The sequence below is a fragment of the Theropithecus gelada genome, chromosome 8 (assembly GCF_003255815.1).
Source record: "Theropithecus gelada isolate Dixy chromosome 8, Tgel_1.0, whole genome shotgun sequence".
Lineage (NCBI taxonomy): Eukaryota > Metazoa > Chordata > Mammalia > Primates > Cercopithecidae > Theropithecus > Theropithecus gelada.
The window spans coordinates 10265973-10287997 of NC_037676.1; the positions used below are offsets into that span (position 1 = coordinate 10265973).

General features: G+C 52.0%; 1 protein-coding gene across 1 annotated transcript in view; it reads right to left on the reverse strand.

Moving 5' to 3' along the window:
• DLGAP2 (DLG associated protein 2) overlaps positions 1-22025 on the reverse strand; it is an 896861-nt gene that overhangs the window by 131967 nt on the left and 742869 nt on the right. Inside the window, exon 5 of the mRNA XM_025394866.1 lies at positions 14479-15536. Within this exon, the coding sequence (XP_025250651.1) occupies positions 14479-15536 (1058 nt within the window). The remainder of the gene's footprint in view (positions 1-14478; positions 15537-22025) is intronic.

A 22025-nucleotide genomic window follows, 5' to 3' on the forward strand; every position in this document is an offset into this window, starting at 1 on the left:
GACAGTTTTAACTCTAGAAGCCAAGTTCTATCACACATGCAAATTCTCAGCACTCAGAGTTGCAAAAGGATCTTGTCCAGCCACATCATATGCCAGCTGATATACAACTAAGCACCTGCGCGTGGAATATGTCTGCCTGTTACAGAACTCAGCACCCGTTCATGTTGTATACCTGTGTGGTACAGAGCTGAGCGCCCGTGCATGTTGTATACCTGTGTGGTACAGAGCTGAGCACCCGTGCATGTTGTATACCTGTGTGGTACAGAGCTGAGCGCCCGTGCGTGTTGTATACCTGTGTGGTACAGAGCTGAGCGCCCGTGCATATTGTATACCCGTGTGGTACAGAGCTGAGCGCCCGTGCGTGTTGTATACCTGTGTGGTACAGAGCTGAGCGCCCGTGCGTGTTGTATACCTGTGTGGTACAGAGCTGAGCACCCGTGCATGTTGGATACCTGCCTGGTGCAGACCTGAGCACCCATGAATGTTATATATCTGTGTGGTGCAGAACTGAGCGCCTGCCTGTGCGTGTTATCTATCTGTGGGGTACAAAGCTGAGCACCTGTGCATGTTATACGTCTGCCTGGTACAGAGCTGAGCACCCATGGATGTTATATATCTGCCTGGTGCAGAACTCAGCGCCCGTTCATGTTATCTATCTGTGTGGTACACAGTTGAGCATGTTATATGCCCGCCTGGTGCAGACTTGAGCAACCACGAATGCTGTATATCTGTGTGGTATAGAACTCAGCACCCGTTCATGTTATATATCTGCATGGTACCAAACTGAGCAACTGTGCATGTTACACATCTGCCTGGCACAGAGGTGAGCACCTATGCCATTATATATCTGCCTGGCACAGAACTAGGCCCATGTACATGCTATACACCTGCCTTGCACAGAGCTGAGAGCCCACATGTATAATATGTCCACCTGGTTCAGAGCTGGGCATGTGCACGTTACATGCCCGCCTGGCACACCATCGGGCACCGGCACTATATGCTCTGCCTTGTTCGGAGCTGGATGGGTGTGCATATTTTATCCTGCCAGGCGTGGGGTTGAGCAGCCCCCTGTGCTGTGTATCTGACTGGCCCAGAACCGAACCCGCGTGCATTTTATATCTCACCCACAACGGCCCCACAGGCTGCCTGCTGTGTGTTTGTGTTAAGTGTCTCTCTGAGGGGAGGGTAAGCCATGAAGACGACAACGCGGGCCAATATTCTGTTTCCATCCACCATCTGTGAAACTGGAAACCCAACGCGGTAATGAGCAAAACGTCACGGAACTGGAACACAGCGGTTTGCGCCGCGGGAGCTGCTCCGTGCGGCTCAGGACATGGTTTCTTTTCCCCACGGTTCATTAGCTTTGAACAGCTCCCCAGAGGCTCTGGATAAAGTTCACTCCATAGGTCAAATTCACATTACAAAAGCAAAAGAACACAGCATGCAATCGCTGAGCGTAGAGAACTCCAAAGCTTTCCATAGCAACCGGATCATCACCCACCGTCGGTAGTCAGGGAACTAACATAGTGTGTTCTTCATGCTGGAGAAGAGAATCTCCCCAAATGCTGTTTACAGAGAAAGAAAATAAAAAATTTCCATATTTAAAAAGTCTTCAGACAGGGTATTTTTTTTCCCCTGCTGTAAAATATTTAGATACTGAGGTATATTCTTTATATCATCGTAAAAGGAACCTGCTATCTTTCCAGTGTCCATATTGCCTGTGAGTCGATCGATAGCACGACCAGCAGGAATCTGCGTGGCTGGTGGTAAAGGCAGGTCTTTTGGCTGAAGGCCCCTTTATTCATTCCTAAATGCCGTGCCACACCAGCGCTCTGGCAGATCTGACATCTTCCACATTGCAGCCCAGGACAGGAGCCAAGGCAGAGGGAAAGCCGTGTTCATTTCTGTCACTCACATATCCTGGACTTCCAGCCTGGACGAGCAGGAGCTCCCCTTACCATGGACCCCGTGTGGCAAGGGATCCTGAACACCACACAGTCCCGCAGTAACAAGGCACAGACAACCGAACAACACACAGTCCCGCAGTAACAAGGGGCAGACACCCAAACAACACAAAGTCCCAAGGTAACAAGGCACAGACACCTGAACAACACAAAGTCCCAAGGTAACAAGGCGCAGACACCTGAACAACACAGTCTCGCAGTAACAAGGCACAGACACCCGAACAACACACAGTCCCACAGTAACAAGGCGCAGACACCTGAACAACACAGTCTCGCAGTAACAAGGCGCAGACACCCGAACACCACACAGTCCCGCAGCAATAAGGCGCACACACCCGAACAACACACAGTCCCACAGTAACAAGGCGCAGACACCCGAACACCACACAGTCCCGCAGCAATAAGGTGCAGACACCCAAACACCACACAGACACCTGAACACAACAGAGTCCCACAGTAACAAGGCACAGACACCCGAACACCACAGTCCCACAGCAACAAGGCGCAGACACCCGAACAACATGCAGTCCTGCAGCAATAAGGCACAGACACCCAAACACCAGACACCCGAACACAACAGAGTCCCACAGTAACAAGGCACAGACAACCGAACACCACACCGTCCTGCAGTAACACCCAAACAACACACAGTCCCTCAGTAACAAGGCACAGACACCCAAACACACAGTCCTGCAGTAACAAGGCGCAGACACCTGAACACCACAGTCCCTCAAGCCCCTGTGGGTCACAGTGCAGGCAGATCACAGCTGTAGCACCCCCAAGGTGGCCCAGACATACGGCAGCTCACAGTGACACCCCAGCACCATGCACACTAGAAGATCCAGATGCTGTGATGAGGAGAGGGTTGGACAGGATGGAAAGTTCCAGATTCTCCTTCCACCCAGACTCCAAGAGGCCAAAAGGCTCAGAAAAAGGATCCTGGCCTGTGACTGTGAGCTGGACAGGCAGCGTCTGCGGTCCTCTCCAGCCGGGTTCTTCTAAAGCCTTTATGACCTGGTGCCTTGTGCCCAGGTCTGCACGGTTCAAAGAAGAACACAGACCACGCTGAAAGGGAATTGGAGGTATTGTATGCGTCTGTTCTCACACTGCTAATAAAGACATACCCGAGACTGGGCAATTTATAAAGGAAAGAGGTTTAATGGACTCACAGTTCCACATGGCTGGGGAGACCTCACAATCATGGCAGAAGGTGAATGAGGAGCAAAGTCATGTCTTACATGGCGGCAGGCGAAAGAGTGCGTGCAGGGGAACCCCCCCTTTATAAAACCATCAGATCTCAGGAGACTTAGTCACTATCATGAAAACAGCAAGGAAAGATGCACTCCCATGATGCAATCACCTCCCACCAGGTCCCTCTCACGACACATGATGATTATGGGAGCTGTAATTCAAAACGAGATTTCGGCGGGGACACAAACCATATCAGGTATTAACGACCTGGTCAAGGTAAAACTCCCACAGATGACACCGCAGAGCTGCAGAGCTGTAGGTCGGGTAAGAGAGAGGCCTGGGGCCTCAGCCACAGCAGGTTCTCCCAGCAAGAAATCAGCAATTAAGAAAACAGGCATACATTTGCCCATGTTTTGTTCAAATTTTGTCCATGTGAATTTTGGTTTCACATTTCCTGACAGTGAGGAAGTTGGAGCACCGAAAACAAGTGACTAAGGAAGAATATAACATTCACAACTTTGGCGATTTGACGATTCTTATCCACGTGTCTTCAGCCAGGTGGTGGGTGGTGAAGCTCCCAGTCTTTCTGGAGATGACTGGAGGCCTTCGGACTGGTCATGTCCTTAGACTGGGCAACTTTCTTTCCATGAAGGTTCCTCAAGACAGTGCGACCCAGGGCCAGGGACTGGGGAATTGCTAATCAGGGAGAAAGGAGAAACAACAATACTACATCATAGGAGATGACTTACAATATTTATTACAACCACAGGATGGATACTACCCAGCTATCAAAAATAACATTGCAGAATGTGTATTTAGTGATGAAAAGATGCTCATGAAGGGGAAAAGCAATTTTTAAAGCACAGTGTCCACTTGACCTTTTTATGCCTTTTAAAGATGTAACTATGTTATGTGCAGAAACGGCCAGAAGATGTGAAACAGGGGCCGTCGCTAGGAGATGAGGGTTACGGGCTTTTCAATGACTTTTCCTTATATTTTCTAAGTTGTCTACATGAACCCTTATGACTTTTGTAATCAACACCCTTATTTTTAATTTAAGAAAAGCCACAGTCCTCAATGACATTACAATTCGGTACAGGAGATGGACAAGAAATGAGGGATAGCATCATTAGGGCGGAGAAGCCAGTGTGGAGGGGACACATGTTGAAGGTCACTGTCGGCCGACGGGAGGGGCCAGGATCAGGGAAGGTCCTGGGGTGAGGTCCGGGTTCCCTTTTGTCTGAGCTGGACCAGCAGAAGGTGCAGGCAGAGGCGACAGGGCAGAGGGAGGCCCGGCCGCCAGGCTCCTGGGCACAGGGGAGCTCGCACTGCCACCCTCCCGGGAACGCGTGAAGAGCTGGGTTCGGGAAGGGAGGCTGAGGCTGGCTGGCGGCAGATGGAAGAGCAGCTCATCTGCCATCAAAGAAGAGATTCACTTTGGCAGGTTTATGAGATTTTTTTGTGTGTGTGTGAATTAAAAACATGTTTCCACAAAAAACAAAGTAAAGATTTTTTTTTTCAGCAGCCTGCAAATTAACTAACAAATGAGACCAGCTTGTACGTTTCTGTTTCTGATTTAAGAAGCCAATTTCGCAGGCTTTGACAGAAGAAATTTCAATACAGAAAGAATGTCAACCAGAGTCAGTTTCAAAGCATGAATTCAAGTACCAAATCCCCATTCCAAAGCGTATGTCTGGAGACTATCAAAAGAACAGAAGAGCAATACTAAAACACCAGGCTGCCTCAGCAAACAAATCTCTCTCCGTTTGTTACAGCGTTCGAACCCTGCAGCCCTCAGCCCAGGGTGGCCAAGTGCACGCTCTGAAACCCAAATGGCTTTATGGCCTTCAGTGAAGGAATGAATAAATTTCTTTTCACGACAGCTACCAGACTCTGCAAATCCAGTTTGCAGTCCTTGCTGCATTTCACGGCAATCAATTACCCTAATTACCTCCTTGCACCTCGTGATGGGTGATGTTCATAATTTCTAACAAAAAGGCATTTTCATAAGGGTGACATCAGCATACATTTCGATGTCTCCTGTTTCTTGCTTTAGGGATAGTTCAACACTGCACAAACTGAAATATCCTTTCTTTCTTCCAACCTGCAAAGCCCAGGTGAAAGGGGCCAGGATTCCATCACCATATTCTCTTTGAGGCGCTGGAACCGAGGAAGAACATTGTCGTCCATTGCTGCACGTTCCCGCAGGGAAATGTCTGCTGCGTTCCTTCAAGACTTGTGCGTGTGTTTGTATGTCTGTATGTGTAATGTGCGTATACGTGTATGTGTGTGTGCAGGTATATGGCTGTGCATGCACGCCTATGTGCCTATGTGTGTGCATGTGTGTATGTGTCTCCCTCCTTCCGGGAGACCGTGGCAAAGGCTCCTGCCCATGCTTCCCTCCTCCCCCGCCTCCTGACCCATAGGGGTGTCCCTGGGGCCTGGGGTGTGGCCTCACCCTCCTCTGGGGCTGTGAGTTGTGAACTGTCTTTCCTACGGCTGTCTCCAAACCTGTGGGCCACACCACAGCTGAGTCTACAAAACCCCCATCTAACCCGCCTGTGACAGGGCACACGTGACTGGGCCCCTTGGCCCCGTCCAGCTCCTCTCACCCTCATGCTGATACTAGGAATGGAAGCCACGGGCTCACGGACACCAGGAGGCCACCAACGGAGGCGCTGCATGCCCGGCATGACCCCAGCCACACAGGAGTCCCAGGATGCGTGGATGCCACACTCACCCCTCCAGGACCAAGGTGCCCGCTCCAAGCTGCTGGGAGGTGCCGGCCAACGGCTAAGTCTCTCCAGGGCGTGCCCTGAGCCCCTCAGCGGGAGAAAGCTGTCTCCCCCATGTCCCTCCCTGGGAAGAACACACAGGTTATGGCCTGAATTGTGTTCCCCCAAATTCCTGTGTTGAACCCTAACCCTTGGGACCTCAGAATGTGATTATTTGGAGGTGGGACCTTGACAGAGGTGATGAAGGTAAGATGAGGTCCCCAGGGTGGGCACTGATCCCATCTGCCTGGCGTCCTCCTAAGGACGGGAGATGAGGTCACAGACAGGCAGAGAGGGGCAACCCTGTGGGGATGCGGGGAGAGGACGGCGTCTGCACACCCAGGAGAGGCTCAGCAGGAGCTGGCCTTGGGACTCCACAGTCTTGGGCGCCAGCCGCCAGGACCCTGCAGAATGAATGTGCCTTTAGACCACCCGGGTGTGGATGCCCGTCATGGCACCTGAGTTGACTCATGTACCACCCAGGCTGGCGGCACGAAGGCAGGACACCCACTCCTTGCCTTGGTGCGGGGACCCCTGAGTTCACACGGCACCCGAGTTCTCTTAGAATTGGCCGCGACTCCTCCCCGCTGCTCACCCCTGCCCTCTGCCCCACCCTGCGTCCTCGCCCCTCCATCACCATCTCCTTGTTGAGAGGACACCCGTGGCCACTGACACGTCCATCTCACCAGGGGCTCTTTCTGGGACCCTGAGGGAGGTTAGGCAGGCACAGTCATAGCCATTTATTTCCATGGAAAGCCCCTTTTGAGAGCCCCCCGGCTGCACAGCTTGCAAGAAGAATCCCACGCGTCTGTCTTGTTCTAAAGCTCACGTTCTTTGGATGACACCAGCGGTTCCCAATCTGGTAATTCTGCCCCCAGGGGACACTTGGTGACATCTGGAGACATGTTTGGTTGTCACTAAATGGGGGTGCTTCTGACAGGTAGTGGGTGGAGCCCAGAAATGCTGCTCAACATCTCCCAGTGCATAAGACGGACCCCACAAGCATCGCCCACCCCCCATCCCGCCGTGCTGGGCTTGAGAAATGCGGGGTGCGTGGCTGCGCCTCCCGGGGTGCACATCTCAGCGGAAGAGATCTTCGCAACGCTGTTCAATCCACCCTGGGGTCTCTACAACAATTTAGCTTGGGCGGGAAGTCTTTCCTTTCCTGTTTGTTTGTTGTGGTTTTTCCCCTGAGCCATTGAAACCAAGTCAGGATTAGGTTTGGTTCAGCTGCCCACTTCATTTTCTTAAGGACAAACTTGATTCCATTTCACTCCCTAACACCAAGACAGACGAGGGATGACTTAAATCGTAGCTCACTGGCCTGAGCTCCAACAGCTCCCAGTCCTGCTGCACTTTGGGCTGGGCCAGCCGTTCCAGGATCATTCATGGACCAGCACTGTGTGTGGACCACCAAGTCCATGACAGGAGACACAGACTCAGCGGGGACAGAGAACCCTGGGGCATCCACTGCCCTAGGAGGGAGGGAACAGAGCCAGACTCTGCCCAGCTGCACGCCCACAGGAGCAGACCCCTTAGCTGCCCTGGGAGGGAGAGGTCAGAGCCAGACCCCACCTACCTGCACTCCTGCAGGAGCACAGCCTCAGCTGTCCTGGGTGGGAGAGGACAGAGCTGGACCCCATCCACCTGCATATCCACAGGAGCAGAGCCTCAGCTGTCCTGGGTGGGAGAGGACAAAGCCAGACCCCATCCACCTGCACTCCTGCAGGAGCACAGCCTCAGCTGCCAAGTCGAGGGTACCGTGCCCAGAACAAGGTGACCACCTGGTGACCCTCGTGGCATAAATGCAGCTGGTTCCTCAGGGTCTTAGATCACAGAATCCAAGGACCCAGTCACAGATCACAGGGTCTTTGTACCCAGTCACCACGAGGTCTCTGCATCCACGGCCATCTTAAGTTACATGTAGGCCGTGTCATTCTCACCTGGTAAACCTGGAGAAAACAGCGCATGTGCCCACCCAGTGTTCCATGTTCACACGAGTTATGGTTTCCAATGTGCTTTTCGGGACACTGTCTTGCATCTCACCACAAACTGAGGCACGCAGGATCGATGAGGCAGAAAGATTTACCAGACACAAGGTTGGTCAAAAACCCGAAACCAGACACCCTTCAACATCCGTCAGCGTTTCCACAAACATTGCTGGAATTTCCGTCACGGGGATGAGAACGTGGTGGGTCCTAAGATGATGTCACTGAAATGTGACACAGCCCAGCGATCTCCCTGCCTGCCCAGCACCAAGCTGCTCCCAGCAGTGACACGCCGGGTCCCAGGACAATGGGGGGTGATGGGAGGAGTCCAGCCGGGGAGACAGTGAGTGGCCTCACGTAATCCGAGAGGCTCGAAGGCACAGGCCCAGCTCCCGCACTCCTGCAGACGGTCCCTGATTACATGAACGGGCTCGGTGAGCGCCAGCGTGATCCTGCCAAGCCCCATGTGATGTTTCTCAAGGTGGGAGAGGATTCCGTGGCAGTCGGGGCTGGGGGGAAGGAAGGGGTGGCCCAGAGGCAGGGCCGTTGTGGAGGTGCCCCTCACAACACGGGCTTTGCAGTCAGGAGATGGTGTGGCCTAGGCCACAGGAGTGTGGGGGGCGGGCACACGTGGCTCCTGGTGCTGGAAGCAGAGGCCACTGCTTTGTCTAAAGGAGGCGTTTTAGGACTCACAGCAGATGGAGGGGGCAGCTGGTGGCCAGGTGTTAGTGCCGGACGGATCCAGACGAGGAACTCAAGGGGCTGCGGAAGGAGTGCAGGGTTGTGCGTTTGTGTCCAGAGCAGCTTAAAAGGGGATGAGAAGCTCGTCCCAGCCCTGGTGTTCCACTACGGGATTGGAAGTGAGGTGTGACCACACCCCAACTCTCCTATCCATTCACGGCCCAAGATCTACACCACGAGCCACTTAAAACAAAAGCCCTCCTTTCAAATTGCAAACGTGTGTTAGAGTGGAGCACGGCCCAACTGGCCGGTTCTTCCGTTCCACTGAGCACTGGTATGGCTAAGGACAGGAACCAACCACAGCCATCTCCTCTCTCACTCTTTCGGCCCTAAAACTACAAATACAAAGAAGTTTTCTGACAAGCTTGTCAGAACTATTGGTTTTCTGGAGTTGAAAGCACCCTATAAGCCACAACTCCAGCCTTCCTGAACAGGTGGGGACACTGTGAAGGTGGCGGGGTGGGGGACTGGGACACCTGGGTCCTTCCTGCTTGCCAAGTTCTGGAACATGGGACACTGAGGTGCCCAGAAAGATCCTTATGCTCGAGCCAGCATCCTCTGGAATGTTGTAGGACACAGGTGCCCCCTCGCGAATTGGTACCGAGTGTGTCAGACCCTCCTAGATACAGAGGTAAAGCGGGACAAAGCACCCGGGCCCGGGAGACAGATGGCGAGCAGAGGTACCCTCCATAAAGGCCAAGGTGGAGGCCAAGCTGAGCTGAGGGCATGAAGGAAACAAGCAGGGAGGGGCCAGCCAGCACGTGGAGGTGGCCCTGTGGCAGGAGGGCCAGAGGTGGCTCAGGCTGTCCCAACTCTGATGAAACTCAGGTTCCACCCCAGACCGGGCAGAAAGAAGCAAATGGCCAGCATTGTGCATTCCTTGACAAACCATTTATTTATTTATTTATTTTTATTTTATTTTATTTAGAGATGGAGTCTTGCTCTGTCACCCAGGCTGGAGTGCAGTGGTGCGATCTTGGCTCACTGCAACCTCCACCTACCAAGTTCAAGCAATTCTCAGGCCTTGGCCTTCTGAGTAGCGGGGATTACAGGCACTTGTCACCATGCCTGGCTAGTTTTTGTATTTTTAGTAGAGACAGGGTTTTGCCATGTTGGCCAGGTTGGTCTTGAAATCCTGACCTCAGGTGATCCCCCTGCCTTGACCTCCCAAAGTGCTAGGATGACAGGTGTGAGCCACCGTGCCTGGCCCCGTGACAAGCCTTTTAAATGCTTATTGTAGAGACAAGAAACAGGGGAGCCTGGCTCCGTTTTGTAAAAGATGGATGATTTTTCTAAACTACACCACAGGGATGACCTGGTGACCGGGGAGATGGATTTTTAAGACGTGTTTCTGTGCCTGACCGGAAACTTCAACAATGTAGTAGCTGAGCCTGGAAGGCAGGGATCTGCACAGCCTACAAAACAGACACGTCCTTCAGAGGAACAGCTGCGAGGAAGGGTCCGTACTCGGTGCTCGCACTCGCGCAGAGGGTGGCAGCAGGGAGAGGCTCTGAAACACTTTACATGCGGGCGGGAAACGCTCACGGCTCCGTGTTTTCATTCCACCCCCTCCCCTCTGTGTTCTTTTCTGCCGTTTGCTTCCAACACGTGAACAGGTAAAAAGCCTGACAGGTAAAATCCAAAGCCTAACTGGCTGCTGCCTGTGAACATGCCAAATAAAACGGGGGGTCTGAACCTCTTCAAGTCAAATAAAACCTAGGGTCCGAACCTCTTCCCCAGGAGGGCCAGGGTTGCAGCCGGGAGATGCCAGGTGGGGAGGACACTGGAAGAGGAGAAAACCAGGAGCGCAGGAGGGGGTGGGAGACTGGGATGCCACAGAGAGGAGGCCTGAGGACAGCAGGGAAGGAGGCGGGGACAGAGGCCAAGGGCTGGAGGGGCTGCCGGGTCTTCTGTGGGAGGCAGCAGGGACCCTCTATCCCTCCATCTGACACCGCCGGGAGCCTTCCCGGGGAGGCGGCGTCTCTCCCTCCCTGCATGTCCCTGGGACTTTCTGTGGACTGTGGCATAGAGAGTCTTTTGCATCCTGAGCTAAGCCTCAGTGAATCCCTTCTGCATTCCTACAATGCTCATTAAAAGTTTGACCTTAGATGCTTAGTCTGCTGATGCAGAAAAGATGAAAATAAGAGCTTTGTGAAAGAATAACGTGAGGTCAGAATTGCCTTTCAATTCCACTTAGTCTCTGTCTTGAACTACTTAAAAACAAGAAAAAAAATCTTCCTCTAATATGAACCACATACTCTGTACAAACCAAGGGTGAAAATAAAAAGTTATCCTGTCATTCAGCCGCAAGTCTTCCCAGTAAAAAAAGGAATGTAATTTATAAACATTACTTCTCTCTTCTAATTCTTTTAAATCTTATCCATACACTAGGACCCACAGACAAATTCCTTTAGTTTCACTATTTCCTGGCTGTGAAATAAAATCTGGGTTTGTGAGGACCCAGAAACCTAAAGTTTTCCACCAGAAAGTTTAATGCAATCGACAGGAAGGGACAGTCCTGCACAGGCATCTTTGAAAACGCCAGACATCAATGCAGCTGGGTCCTAAGACAGAAACAGTCTGAGGAGGTGGCACACAGCTCCTGATATTCAGCTTCACAGATCATTCCACGAGGGTCCAGCGGTGACCACTGGGGGACAGTGAGGAGGGGAGAGAAGTCACCGAGCTGCATCCCCGGAAGAGGTGGTTTCACTGGGAGATGGATGTGGGGATGGGGGGAGCTTGCTACTGCAAGAAAGTGCCCTTGTGAACGAGCACCATGAAAGCCGTGGCTGCAGATGTCCTCCCATCCTCCAGGCAGTGCTTCCCAATGTTGGCACGATAACGCTCTGGGTTCAGTTTCTGAGGATGTTCACCTGAGTGCACATGAGAAGGAGGCTGGTGGCCATGGCAGGTGTTGTGCTGCATGCAGGGCCGCCGTCCCCCATGGAGAAGCAGACGGAGCTGTTTGCAGGGAAGCCCTGGTGGGTTTCCTGTCTCTGTCTTGTGGCCATGTCATTGAATTCCAGGGGGATTTCACCTCAACGTTGTGTCCCCAGAATCACATCTTTTCCTGGGGTCAAATCACAGCCTGTCATTCTTTACCTGTTACTATAAAAAGACATCACATTTTGAAGTCTGGAAAATGTGTTTTGCTGGGACAACATCTCGGCCCAACCCAGGTCGCTCCCTGCCCTGCTGGCTCTCAGCGCTTGGCGGAGTTGTGGGGGGACCCCAGCAAAAGGGGGGTTTGACCTGGCCTCTGCCCTCAAGGCTCTTACAGGCTTGCCAGGAAACCTGACTGATGAACGTAAAGCTACCTGGTGACCCACACATGTACGGTGAGAGGCCTCGGGGCGGGGAAGTCCAGCAGTGGGTGGCTGGCTGCAGAACAACAGGACCAGAGTGTCTGAAATGACCCCATGGCACGGAACTCAGACTGACAGACACAATCAGACCAACCAGCTGGTTCCAAACAAAGAAAATCCAGGAGAACGAAGAGCGGACAGACAGGAGAAACCTCAGCCTGAACGAGATGAAGAGGCTCATCACCAGCTGCCAGGTGGGCCCCTTCTCTGGATCCTGATCCAAATAAAAGCCAACAAGAGACAGCGAGCCCTCAGGGGAATGTGACCACTGACCAGGCTGATATTGTTTTCAATATCTCATAATGCAGGTGGTTATGCTTCAAAAGAAAGCATCCTCATTGTTCCGTGTGGATCTTTTGGAGATCAACACAGGCATATTTACAGTTGTATCTGTCTGCCGTGTGGGATTTGTCGCAGTGAAGCCTGGGTGGGAAGGCGTGAGTGCAGAGGGAATGAGGTCACTCTCGGAGGGATGGTGTTTGAAAGGGACTGACGGTGTGCAGGTTCATTCTGTCTCACTTCACCTTTGTGAATGATTGGTATTCCCTGCACCTACACCATGGAATAGCTGTTGGAGGTGGAGAGAAGCGTGTGCCTGGGAGGAAGTGTGTGGGAGAAACTCCTGGGAGAAGGCAGGTCCAAAGGGCACAGGACCTGAGGAGAAGGCACGGATAGAAGGGCTGGGGAAGAGTGCCAGGCATTGGAGGCAGGTGACCCTGGGGCAAAACCTGGAGGCTCTGACAGCGTCCTGAAGTGTTCACTCAGGGAACAGACTATACACCCCAGTTACAGACAAAAACAAGAGAGCTGTGTGTTTGTGACAACGAGGAGACAGATCAGAGTGAACCCCAATTCTTTATAGCAGGCTTCTCTAAACAAGCAGACACAACTTTTACATTTGGATATGATTAGGGTTTGCAAACAGCAAACAAAATTTGTGCCTCTTCCATTGCTATAAAATAATATTTTATGCAACTACCAATTTGTCTCTGAATAAACCTGCCTGCAAAGGCAATTTGGTTAGCATTTCCTTTCAAAACAGAGCTATTGAGACGTGGACGCTGGACCTGACGGCGATGGTGCCGCTGGAAGGATTTGCCACCACGACTCCCAGAAAGCATCACGGCTGCTGGTTCTCCTGCCCCGTTAGTTGACTACCTGTTGGCTCAGCCATCAATGTCCCGTTCGTTACTCCATGAAGACATCTCCAACCCAACGCGCAGCCCACAGCTGCTTCTCTAGGCAAGCAGGAGAGATTTGTGAGTTGGGACACACAAGTTATGTTTTGTTAACAGCACTATTGACTGAGGGGAGTCATTTAGCGGCATCCTCAGAAGTAGTGTGTGCTTCCCAGAGGGCTTCCCCGGTAAACTCCGGCACGGCACAATTCAGAGACAGAGAGGGAAATCACATAAAACAGACAATTCCGCAATATGCCAGCTCTAGGGATCTACCTTCTTTCATTTGTTTTTGCCTTTGGTAAATTCATTTAAGCCACACCCCAGAGACACAGAGGCCTCTTCCATAATCAGGCTCTTTGTGGTGGTGGGGCTTAGAGAGGCTGCGGTCAGCTGCAGGGAGTGAACTCACAAATGTCGCAGGCCCATTTCCATTAGGCCGGTCCATCAGCTTTCACGTGGAAAACATTCACATGGGCTAGTCTGTGTTTGCTGTGGTTGTTAAACCCTCCAGCCTTAGAGGCATTAAAGAAATGGCCCACTGTGTTTAGAGGGATGGTTCCCTGGAGGAATTGGGATCTCCAGAGGCCCTCCCAGAGAAGGCCGGAGTCACGCGTGAGAGCTGCCTGTAAATAACGTCTTGCCATTCCTGCAGCCCCACACACAAAGCCATAGCGTGCGGTCAACCCTCGAGTCTACCAGCAAATGATGGATAAAGAAGACGCGGTACATACACAGGGGACACTATTCAACCTTTGAAAGAGGGAGACCTGCCACTCTCCACAACATGGGGGAGCTGGAAGAAACTGCAAAGCAGGATGAGCCCAGCGCACACAGAGGCCACACGGTTGCTCTCACAGGTGGCATCTGAAACAGCTGAACTCATAGAAGCAGAGTGTGGAACCGTGGTTACCAGAGGAACTGGGGATGGGGAGGAACTGGAGATGTTGGTCAAGGGACATTTCAGTGAGGAGGGGTCAGCTCAAGAGACCTGTTGGCCAGCACAGTAGCATCAGTTAACAACCGTGTATTGAATACTTGGAAATCACCCACAGTGGATTTTAAGTGTTCCCACCACAAAAGAAAAAACGTATGTAAGGTAATGTGTGTTTTAACAGCTGAGTGGAGCCGTCCCAGAACATATCCGTATATCAGAACATCCTGTTGCACACCCTAAATGTGTATGCAGTTGTCATCTGTCAATGAAAAATGGAATAACGACAAAACCACCTGCTGTGCCGAGTCGGCCTCCACAGGGCCCTGCGCCTGCTTACCTGGAGGTAGTGGCACGGCCTCAGGGCGGGCTTGGCGTCCTGATGCAGCAGCGGCTTGTCCAGGTTCAGCGAGCTCTTGCGGTAGGCCTCCTTGGCCTGGCTGACCGTCAGCGTGGACCAGGAGCTGCGCTTCAGGTACTTGGCATCGGGCGTCAGCGCCAAACCCTCGCAGGCTGAGCATTTGACGTCGTTGTTGCTTTTGGAGGTCTTGAGGGACAGGTCCCCGAACGGGCTCTGCAGCGCGTCGGGGTAGCAGTGGGCCACCGGGCCCAGGTGGTGCCGGTTGAGCACGCTGGGCGTCCGGTAGGTGCTGTCGCTGTCCAGGTTGTCGTCCGAGCTCCACCAGCTGCTGACGCCGGGCCGGGGTTTGCCCTCGGGCTTGCGCTCCTTGCTCTTGCTCCTCTTGCTGTGCTTGGCGTGGTGGGCGTGGTGGTGGTCGTCCGCCCGGCCGTCCGCCTTGGTGCCGTTGGCGTTGCTCTTGGAGGAGCCCTCCAGCGAGTGCGACTTGGTGAAGAGCTTCTGCACGGAGTGTACCAGGTGGCGGATCCGCCCGGGGCTCTCGCTGCGCTGCTCGGCGGCCGCGGACGTCCTCTGGTACTGCAGCGTGTGGAAGCCGTCCCGGTGCAGCGGCAGCTGCTTCTCGAACTGGTCCAGCAGGTTGGCCGGGATGCGGTTGATCTTGGCGCCCGCGTGGGCCACGGCGCAGTCGTCGCGCGTGTCGTAGTGCGAGCTGTAGTGCATCCGCGGGAAGGTGCTGCTGGACACGTGGTCGCCCAGCACCACGGGCATCATCACGCACTCCGAGTGCACCGAGCTGCGCGGCGAGCAGCGGTGGCGCCCCCCGGGGCAGCTGTCCGCGGGGCTCAGCAGGTAGGGCGGCCGCGCGTCGGGCCCGCGGTGCAGGTGCTCGCAGTCCTCGGGGGGCGCCAGACCGCACGTGTGCCCGGGACACAGCGGCGGCTGGGTCCGACTTCCGGAGAGGCCCTTCATGCTCCTGGGCGCGGGCGAGTAGCGCTCCTCATTGAAGTGCTGCGTGGGCGACCATGAGTACTGCGGGTCTGCGGGGAAACAGAAACGGCATTCAGCACCCGGAAGCGCGGCGGAAACCCCCAGGCGCGGGGAAGGGGAACGTGTGACCCCCACCGTGGGCTGTGTTTTCAGTAATCAGTGTCCGTGTCTGGCCTGGGCACTCGAGAGGGCAGGTTTGGGGTTTCTGGTTTATTTTTTTCTTTCTTTTCTTTTTTTTTTTTGAGACAGAGTCTTGCTCTGTCGCCCAGGCTGGAGGATAAGGGCGCGATCTCGGCTCACTACAACCTCCGCCTCCCGGGTTCAAGCGGGTCTCCTGTCTCAGCCTCCCAAGTAGCAGGGATGACAGGTGCCCGCCACTGCCCCGGCTAATTTTGTTTTTTGTTTTTTGGTTTGTTTTTTGAGACGGAGTCTGGCCCCGTCCCCCAGGCTGGAGTGCAATCGCACGATCTCAGCTCATTGAAACCTCTGCCTACTGGGTTCAAGCCATTCTCCTGCCTCAGTCCCAACTGCCTCCTCCTGTAGTTGGGACTACAGGCAGGCGTCACCACGCCCAGCTAATTTTGTAATTTTAGTAGAGACGAGGTTTCGCCATGTTGGTCAGGCTCATTTCAAAGTCCTGACCTCAGGTGATCACTGGCCTCCCACAGTGCTGGGATTACAGGTGTGAGCTGCGCAGTTGTTTCTATATCACAAAGTGTGAGGAGTGGAGAGGGAACACTGATGTTCCCAAATGGCTAATGACCAAGATTTAGCAGCTAGTAGATTCAACAGGTCTCTTGACAGCTGGATTTTGTGGTATTAAAGGAAATTAACAATTTGGGGGAAAAGCATAGTTGTATTTCACTTAGATTTCAGTTGTGTGGTACAGCTTAAGAAGTTTTAAAAATAGCATCTGGTATTTGATGGGTGATATTGTCTGGGAAGCTCATGTATCACATACACACATATTAATCGCGAAATCATTTGTTCAGTTCACATTCTTACAGGCCAGTGAGGATGGGAGGGGCTTTCTCGAGGCCCCATCTGTGTGGGGGCAGCTATGCCTCCTTTCCCAGAGGCCAGGCTGCATGCCTTCCCACCCGACTCCTCCCAGAGGCCAGGCTGCATGCCTTCCCACCCGACTCCTCCCAGAGGCCAGGCTGCATGCCCTCCCACCAAACTCCTCCCAGAGGCCAGGCTGTATCTCCGCCCACCCGACTCCTCCCAGAGGCCAGGCTGCATCCCCGCCCACCCGACTCCTCCCAGAGGCCAGGCTGCATGCCCTCCCACCCGACTCCTCCCAGAGGCCAGGCTGCATCCCCGCCCACCCGACTCCTCCCAGAGGCCAGGCTGCATCCCCGCCCACCCGACTCCTCCCAGAGGCCAGGCTGCATCCCCGCCCACCAAACTCCTCCCAGAGGCCAGGCTGTATCTCCGCCCACCCGACTCCTCCCAGAGGCCAGGCTGCATGCCCTCCCACCCGACTCCTCCCTGTGCCCTTCTTCGGCCTGCAGTGAGCTTTCCCTGAATGCCTGGGGGAGTGAGGCCGTGGCTACAACACAGCACAGCCTGTGTTATGGCCGCTGAGCCACCAAGGGGCAGGTCGCTTGCTCTCTCCTCTCTCCCTAGGAGGGCAGCTGGGCGCTGGGGTGACCTGCAGAGAAGGAGGATCTGCCAGCTCCACGGCCTGTTGCTCCCCCTGGTCTCTGCACCCACATCTTCCTCCTCCTGGCAGGCCCCCCTCAACCCCACACCTGACTCCTCCATCCCAGGCCCCTCCCTTCCCAAACCCTCCTCCTTGTCACCAGGACCATCACGATGGCCTCCTCCTCTGTCCCCCTCTCCCGTGCCTCCACCCAGACATAGCTGTGGGGCTGTCCCCCTCAAATGCACCCCAGCCCATCCACCAACTTTTAGGGGAGCCCTGTCTTCTTGGCCTGTAACCAAGGCCACGGCTAGGACAGCAAGCTCCCTGCAGGCTCAGCTGCCTGCCTTGTGACAGCCACGGGCCACCCTGGAGCAGTGCCAGGCCCAGACCAGACGTCCGAGCTCTGTGATGACCAGAGGAGCTGCTGAGCCTCCCCCTGCCTCACGGTCCACACGTCCCTGTGAGTCTGCTGGGCCTTCAGCACGCCGGGCTGCCATCATTTGTAGGTGTCGCTGCCTGGGTTCTGCCGCCTCTGCTCCCAGGCCTGGAATGCATCCCCTGCATTCACCCCAAGACCCGGCTCCACACCACTCGGCCTAGCTGTGTGCTGTCCTCGAGGCCAAAGACCCAGACAGGAGCAAGAAGTGGCCTCCTCAAGGGCTGAGTGTGGCCATCTCCTCAGGAAGGGAACTATCCCCCACACGTTTGTCCAACAGCTGCCTCCCCTGGGCCATCTCCGTGCCTCGGATCCCGGAACGAGTTCCTGCCTGCCAGCTCCCCCATCACCATAAGCGTCTCTTCCACTTGCTCCTCTCTCCCCACCACCCTCCGCAGCCTGAGACGCACCCCTGCCTGCAGTCCTGGGGTGAGTCCGTCATGCCCCTGCACTCACAGAGCCGCCCACTCTGACTCCCTGAGCAACGTGGTTGCCAGAGAAAGCAAGCGGAGTGATGGGGAGTGAGAGTTTTCCCATCGCGTCCAACCCCAACCCTCCAGGTAACCAAGGCAAAAAAAAAAACAAAAACAAAAACCAAACAAACAAACAAAAAAACCAAAAAACAAATCCCCTGCTGAGAAAGTTTACCAAATGACTAGTCCTAGGTATGGCCTCAGAACGTCCCGTTTCACGATCCAGGGCTGCCAGCCATCTGGGCCAGCATGGCCATGGAAACATGGGATAAGGAAAGGATGCGATTTCACAGGTCCTTGGGAAGTCAGGGACCAGCTTCTCACATCCAGGTGTGAAAGCAGAAGGGAATATAAAGATTTCCTGAGGGATCCCAAGACTGACAGCAAGGTGTGGGGCTGTTTCTCCCACTGAGGCCAGCAAAGGGATTTCTCCTGCATCCTCTCACAGTAAACAGTCTCCAGTTCAAGGATAAACAGACCCTTTAACTTCAAAGTGAGCCTCACTGTGTTATATTTCAGGTGCCCACGCCGTCTCACAGGAGCACCTGCTGTAACGGCCTGGCTGCGTCTTCCTTTCTCAAATAGTCAAATTATAACGAGGGCACTTTAATATATTGGGGGAATATTTAGATATTATTTTAATATAATTAAAAGCAAGTTTCCAAATGAAATTCAATATTCAACTGCTAAATAGCAAAACTATGTGCTGTAATCCAGACTTTACAGCAGCATAAAGTTGTCATCCTATTATCTTTTACTTTGTTTTTCCATTAACGTGTAATTTAATACAATTCTAATCTCCCTTCATATTAAAAAGCGAGTCCATTACTGCCCCACTCACGTATCCTATTTCTGCCTAATGTTTAGCCCAGAAGCTATCTTATGAATGTGGCTCCATAAAAGAACGGCATAAAAGATAAAATTTAACTGAAATGAATTAAATTGGATTGTGCCACATGTTGATACCACATTCTCATTTCCACTGTACAGGACTGGATTTCCTGATGGATGCATGGAAACATGTACTTTAAAATATTATCACAATAATGACAATGGCAGCATGCTGTAAACAGTGGCAACACTAGAACGTGTAATGAGCACTGAGCTAGGTTTTTTTTGGTTTTTTTAAGATGTACACGATGTGTATAATAAATACTTAGGGGCTGGTAGTTTCTTTTTGTGAAAATGAGGTCACAAACACAAAAGGCGGAAAGCATCTTAGTTTCCTAATTTCCAGCTCTTCACGACACCATTTTTGTCATTAAGAGAAAAAACAGCAATTATAGTCATTATTCATGAACGTACAACCATCTCCCCAAATTCAGAATAGAATGTAAATGCAAGTCTTACTGTTGCACTTATAGGGCGGCTGGTCTACCCAATCTAAACAGCATATTGTGAGCGTAGGAATAAAAACGTTAAGAACGCAGTGAACGTTTACAGGGTGCACGCCATGCTTGTGGGACTGTTCCTGGGAGGTCCCCTCCAACCCTCCATCCCTTCATGGAGCACTTACAGGGTGCACGTCGTGCTTGGGAGGCTCTTCCCAGGAGGTCCCCTCCGACCCTCCGACAGTCTTCACGGAGCAGCGCTTACCCTGTTGCAGGCTGAGGAAACTGAGGGTGGATGGGCAGCATTCCCACATCTTACACTTGGCCGCTGATGGATGGGAAGGTAGTGTTTGGAGCCTTACTCTCCTACTTTCTTGTCCATACCCAGCAAGTAGTTCCACACGGGGCTGACCTGAGCCAGCCAGCTGCCTGCACACCTCGGTGACGATCTCAGCCCAGGGCTTTGGGGAAAGCCTGCAGCTTACCCAGGGCAGCCACCAGTGTGAGAGCAGAGAGGAAGAGGCCGAGCACAGGGGTCCTCCCCAGCCTTCCCCTGACTACAGGCAATGGGGGGCCCTTCCCACTAGGAATGCCAGTTCTTCCTCCCTGCCTGAAGCTTGTCTGACCCAGCCTTATCTGCCTGCATTTTCTTCTGCTTAGGAAAGGGATGGGGAGACCCTCAGCATGTATCTCTCCTGCCCTCCATCCTAGAAAGAATTGCCCTGCTGGAAGTGGAAGCCTGCTGAACTTAAAGCAAAAACCAAACAAACCAAGACAAAACAGAACAACAAAAGCTTTATAAAGTGGACCATGGAGCGAGTTTCTAAATAAAAACTGATATACTCTACCACAGTGTATTTTTCACAAACTAGTTAAACATAAGCAACGTTTCCTCAGAAACTGTAATTGCAGTTGTTGAACATGGTGAGACAGCCCTGGTGGTGCTGGAATCACACGGACTCTCTCGGCCATCCTGGTCTTTCCATCTGCTCTTTCCATCTGCTGTCCCTTTCTCTGTCCCCCAAGTGATACCTGCTCATCCTGCTTCTCTTAAAGCCCCCCAGGCCCTGGAGCCCACCCTGCCATTGGTCAAAACATTGGTCAAACACAAGTGCAAACATAGGCCAAGGATCATAGTAAGAAAGAGAGATTGAACCTATTCCTGTATTTACTGTATGATGGTATGAAAGGCATAGTCCACCATATGGCAAAAGGAACCTATCTGAAGCCCCATTTTTAAAAAGTTCCTTAAAACGTTAGCAAAAAGTATAAGATTTGAATGCCGACAGCTGTCAAGCATTGTTGACAGAAATTGTGACAATCTAGATAAATGGAAAGACATACCATATTCATGGATTGGAATGCTTAATCCAATGGTTAAGACGTGGTTAAGACAGAAAGAATTCCCAAATTAATGTACAGATTCTACACAATCCCTATCAAATTCCAGTTGGTTACTGCTTAGAAATTCAAAAGCTGATCTTAAAATTCACAGAATTTTAAGAAAAGGAAAGGAAAACTATAGCCAAAGCTAGCAGAATGAAAGAAAGAAGATCAGCACAGAGATAAATAAAAAAAGAAACAATAGAGAATCAATGAAATCAAAATTTTGTTTTTAAAAAATATCAACAAAACTGGCAAACCTTTACCTAGACTAAAACTCAAAATGTGAGAAAACTCAAATTATTAAAATCAGAAATAAAAGGGCTTGCCACTGACTTTTAAAAAATAAAAAGGATTATAAGAGAATGTTACAAAAAATACATGATAAAAATTAAATAACCTAGATGAAATAAATACATTCATAAAAAACACAAATTACTTCAAGAGGAAACAGAAAATCCCAACAGACCAATAGCAAGCAAAGAGATTGAATCAATAATTGAAAAACTCCTGACAAAGAAAAGTCCGGGACCAGATGGTGACACAAGTTAATTCTATCAATATTTAAAAAAGAATTAACACCAATCCCTCTCAAAGTCTCTCAGGACTAGAATAGGCAGGAATGCTTCCAAGCCCATTCTATGGTAATTCTATCAGGGCCAGGATTACCCTGCTAGCAAAGCCAGATAAAGACAAGAAAAGAAAACTATAGATAAATATCCCTTATAAATACAGATGCAAAAATCCTCAAAAATAGGCCAGGTACAGTGGCTTATGCCTGTAATCCCAGCACTTCGGGAGGCCGAGGCGGGTGAATCACGATGACATCAAGAGGTCAAGACCATCCTGGCCAACCTGGTGAAACCCCATCTCTACTAAAAATACAAAAGTAAGCTGGGCATGGTGGTTTGCACCTGTAGTCCCAGCTACTCAGGAGGCTGAGGCAGGAGAATCGCTTGAACCCGGGAGGTGGAGGTTGCAATGAGCCAAGATCACACCACTGCACTCCAGCCTGGTGACAAAAGCGAGACTCTGTCTCAAAAAAAAAAAAAAAAAAAATCCTCAAAAATACTAGCAGATCAAATATAGCAGCATATGAGAATTACACACCGTGACTACATAGAATTTATCCCATCTGTGCAAGGGTGGTTCAACATAGGAAAATCAATAAATGTAATAAATCACTTTAATAGAACAAAGGGGAAAAGGCCACATACTCAACACAGTTGATACAGAAAAGGCATTTGACAAAGTACACCACCATTTTA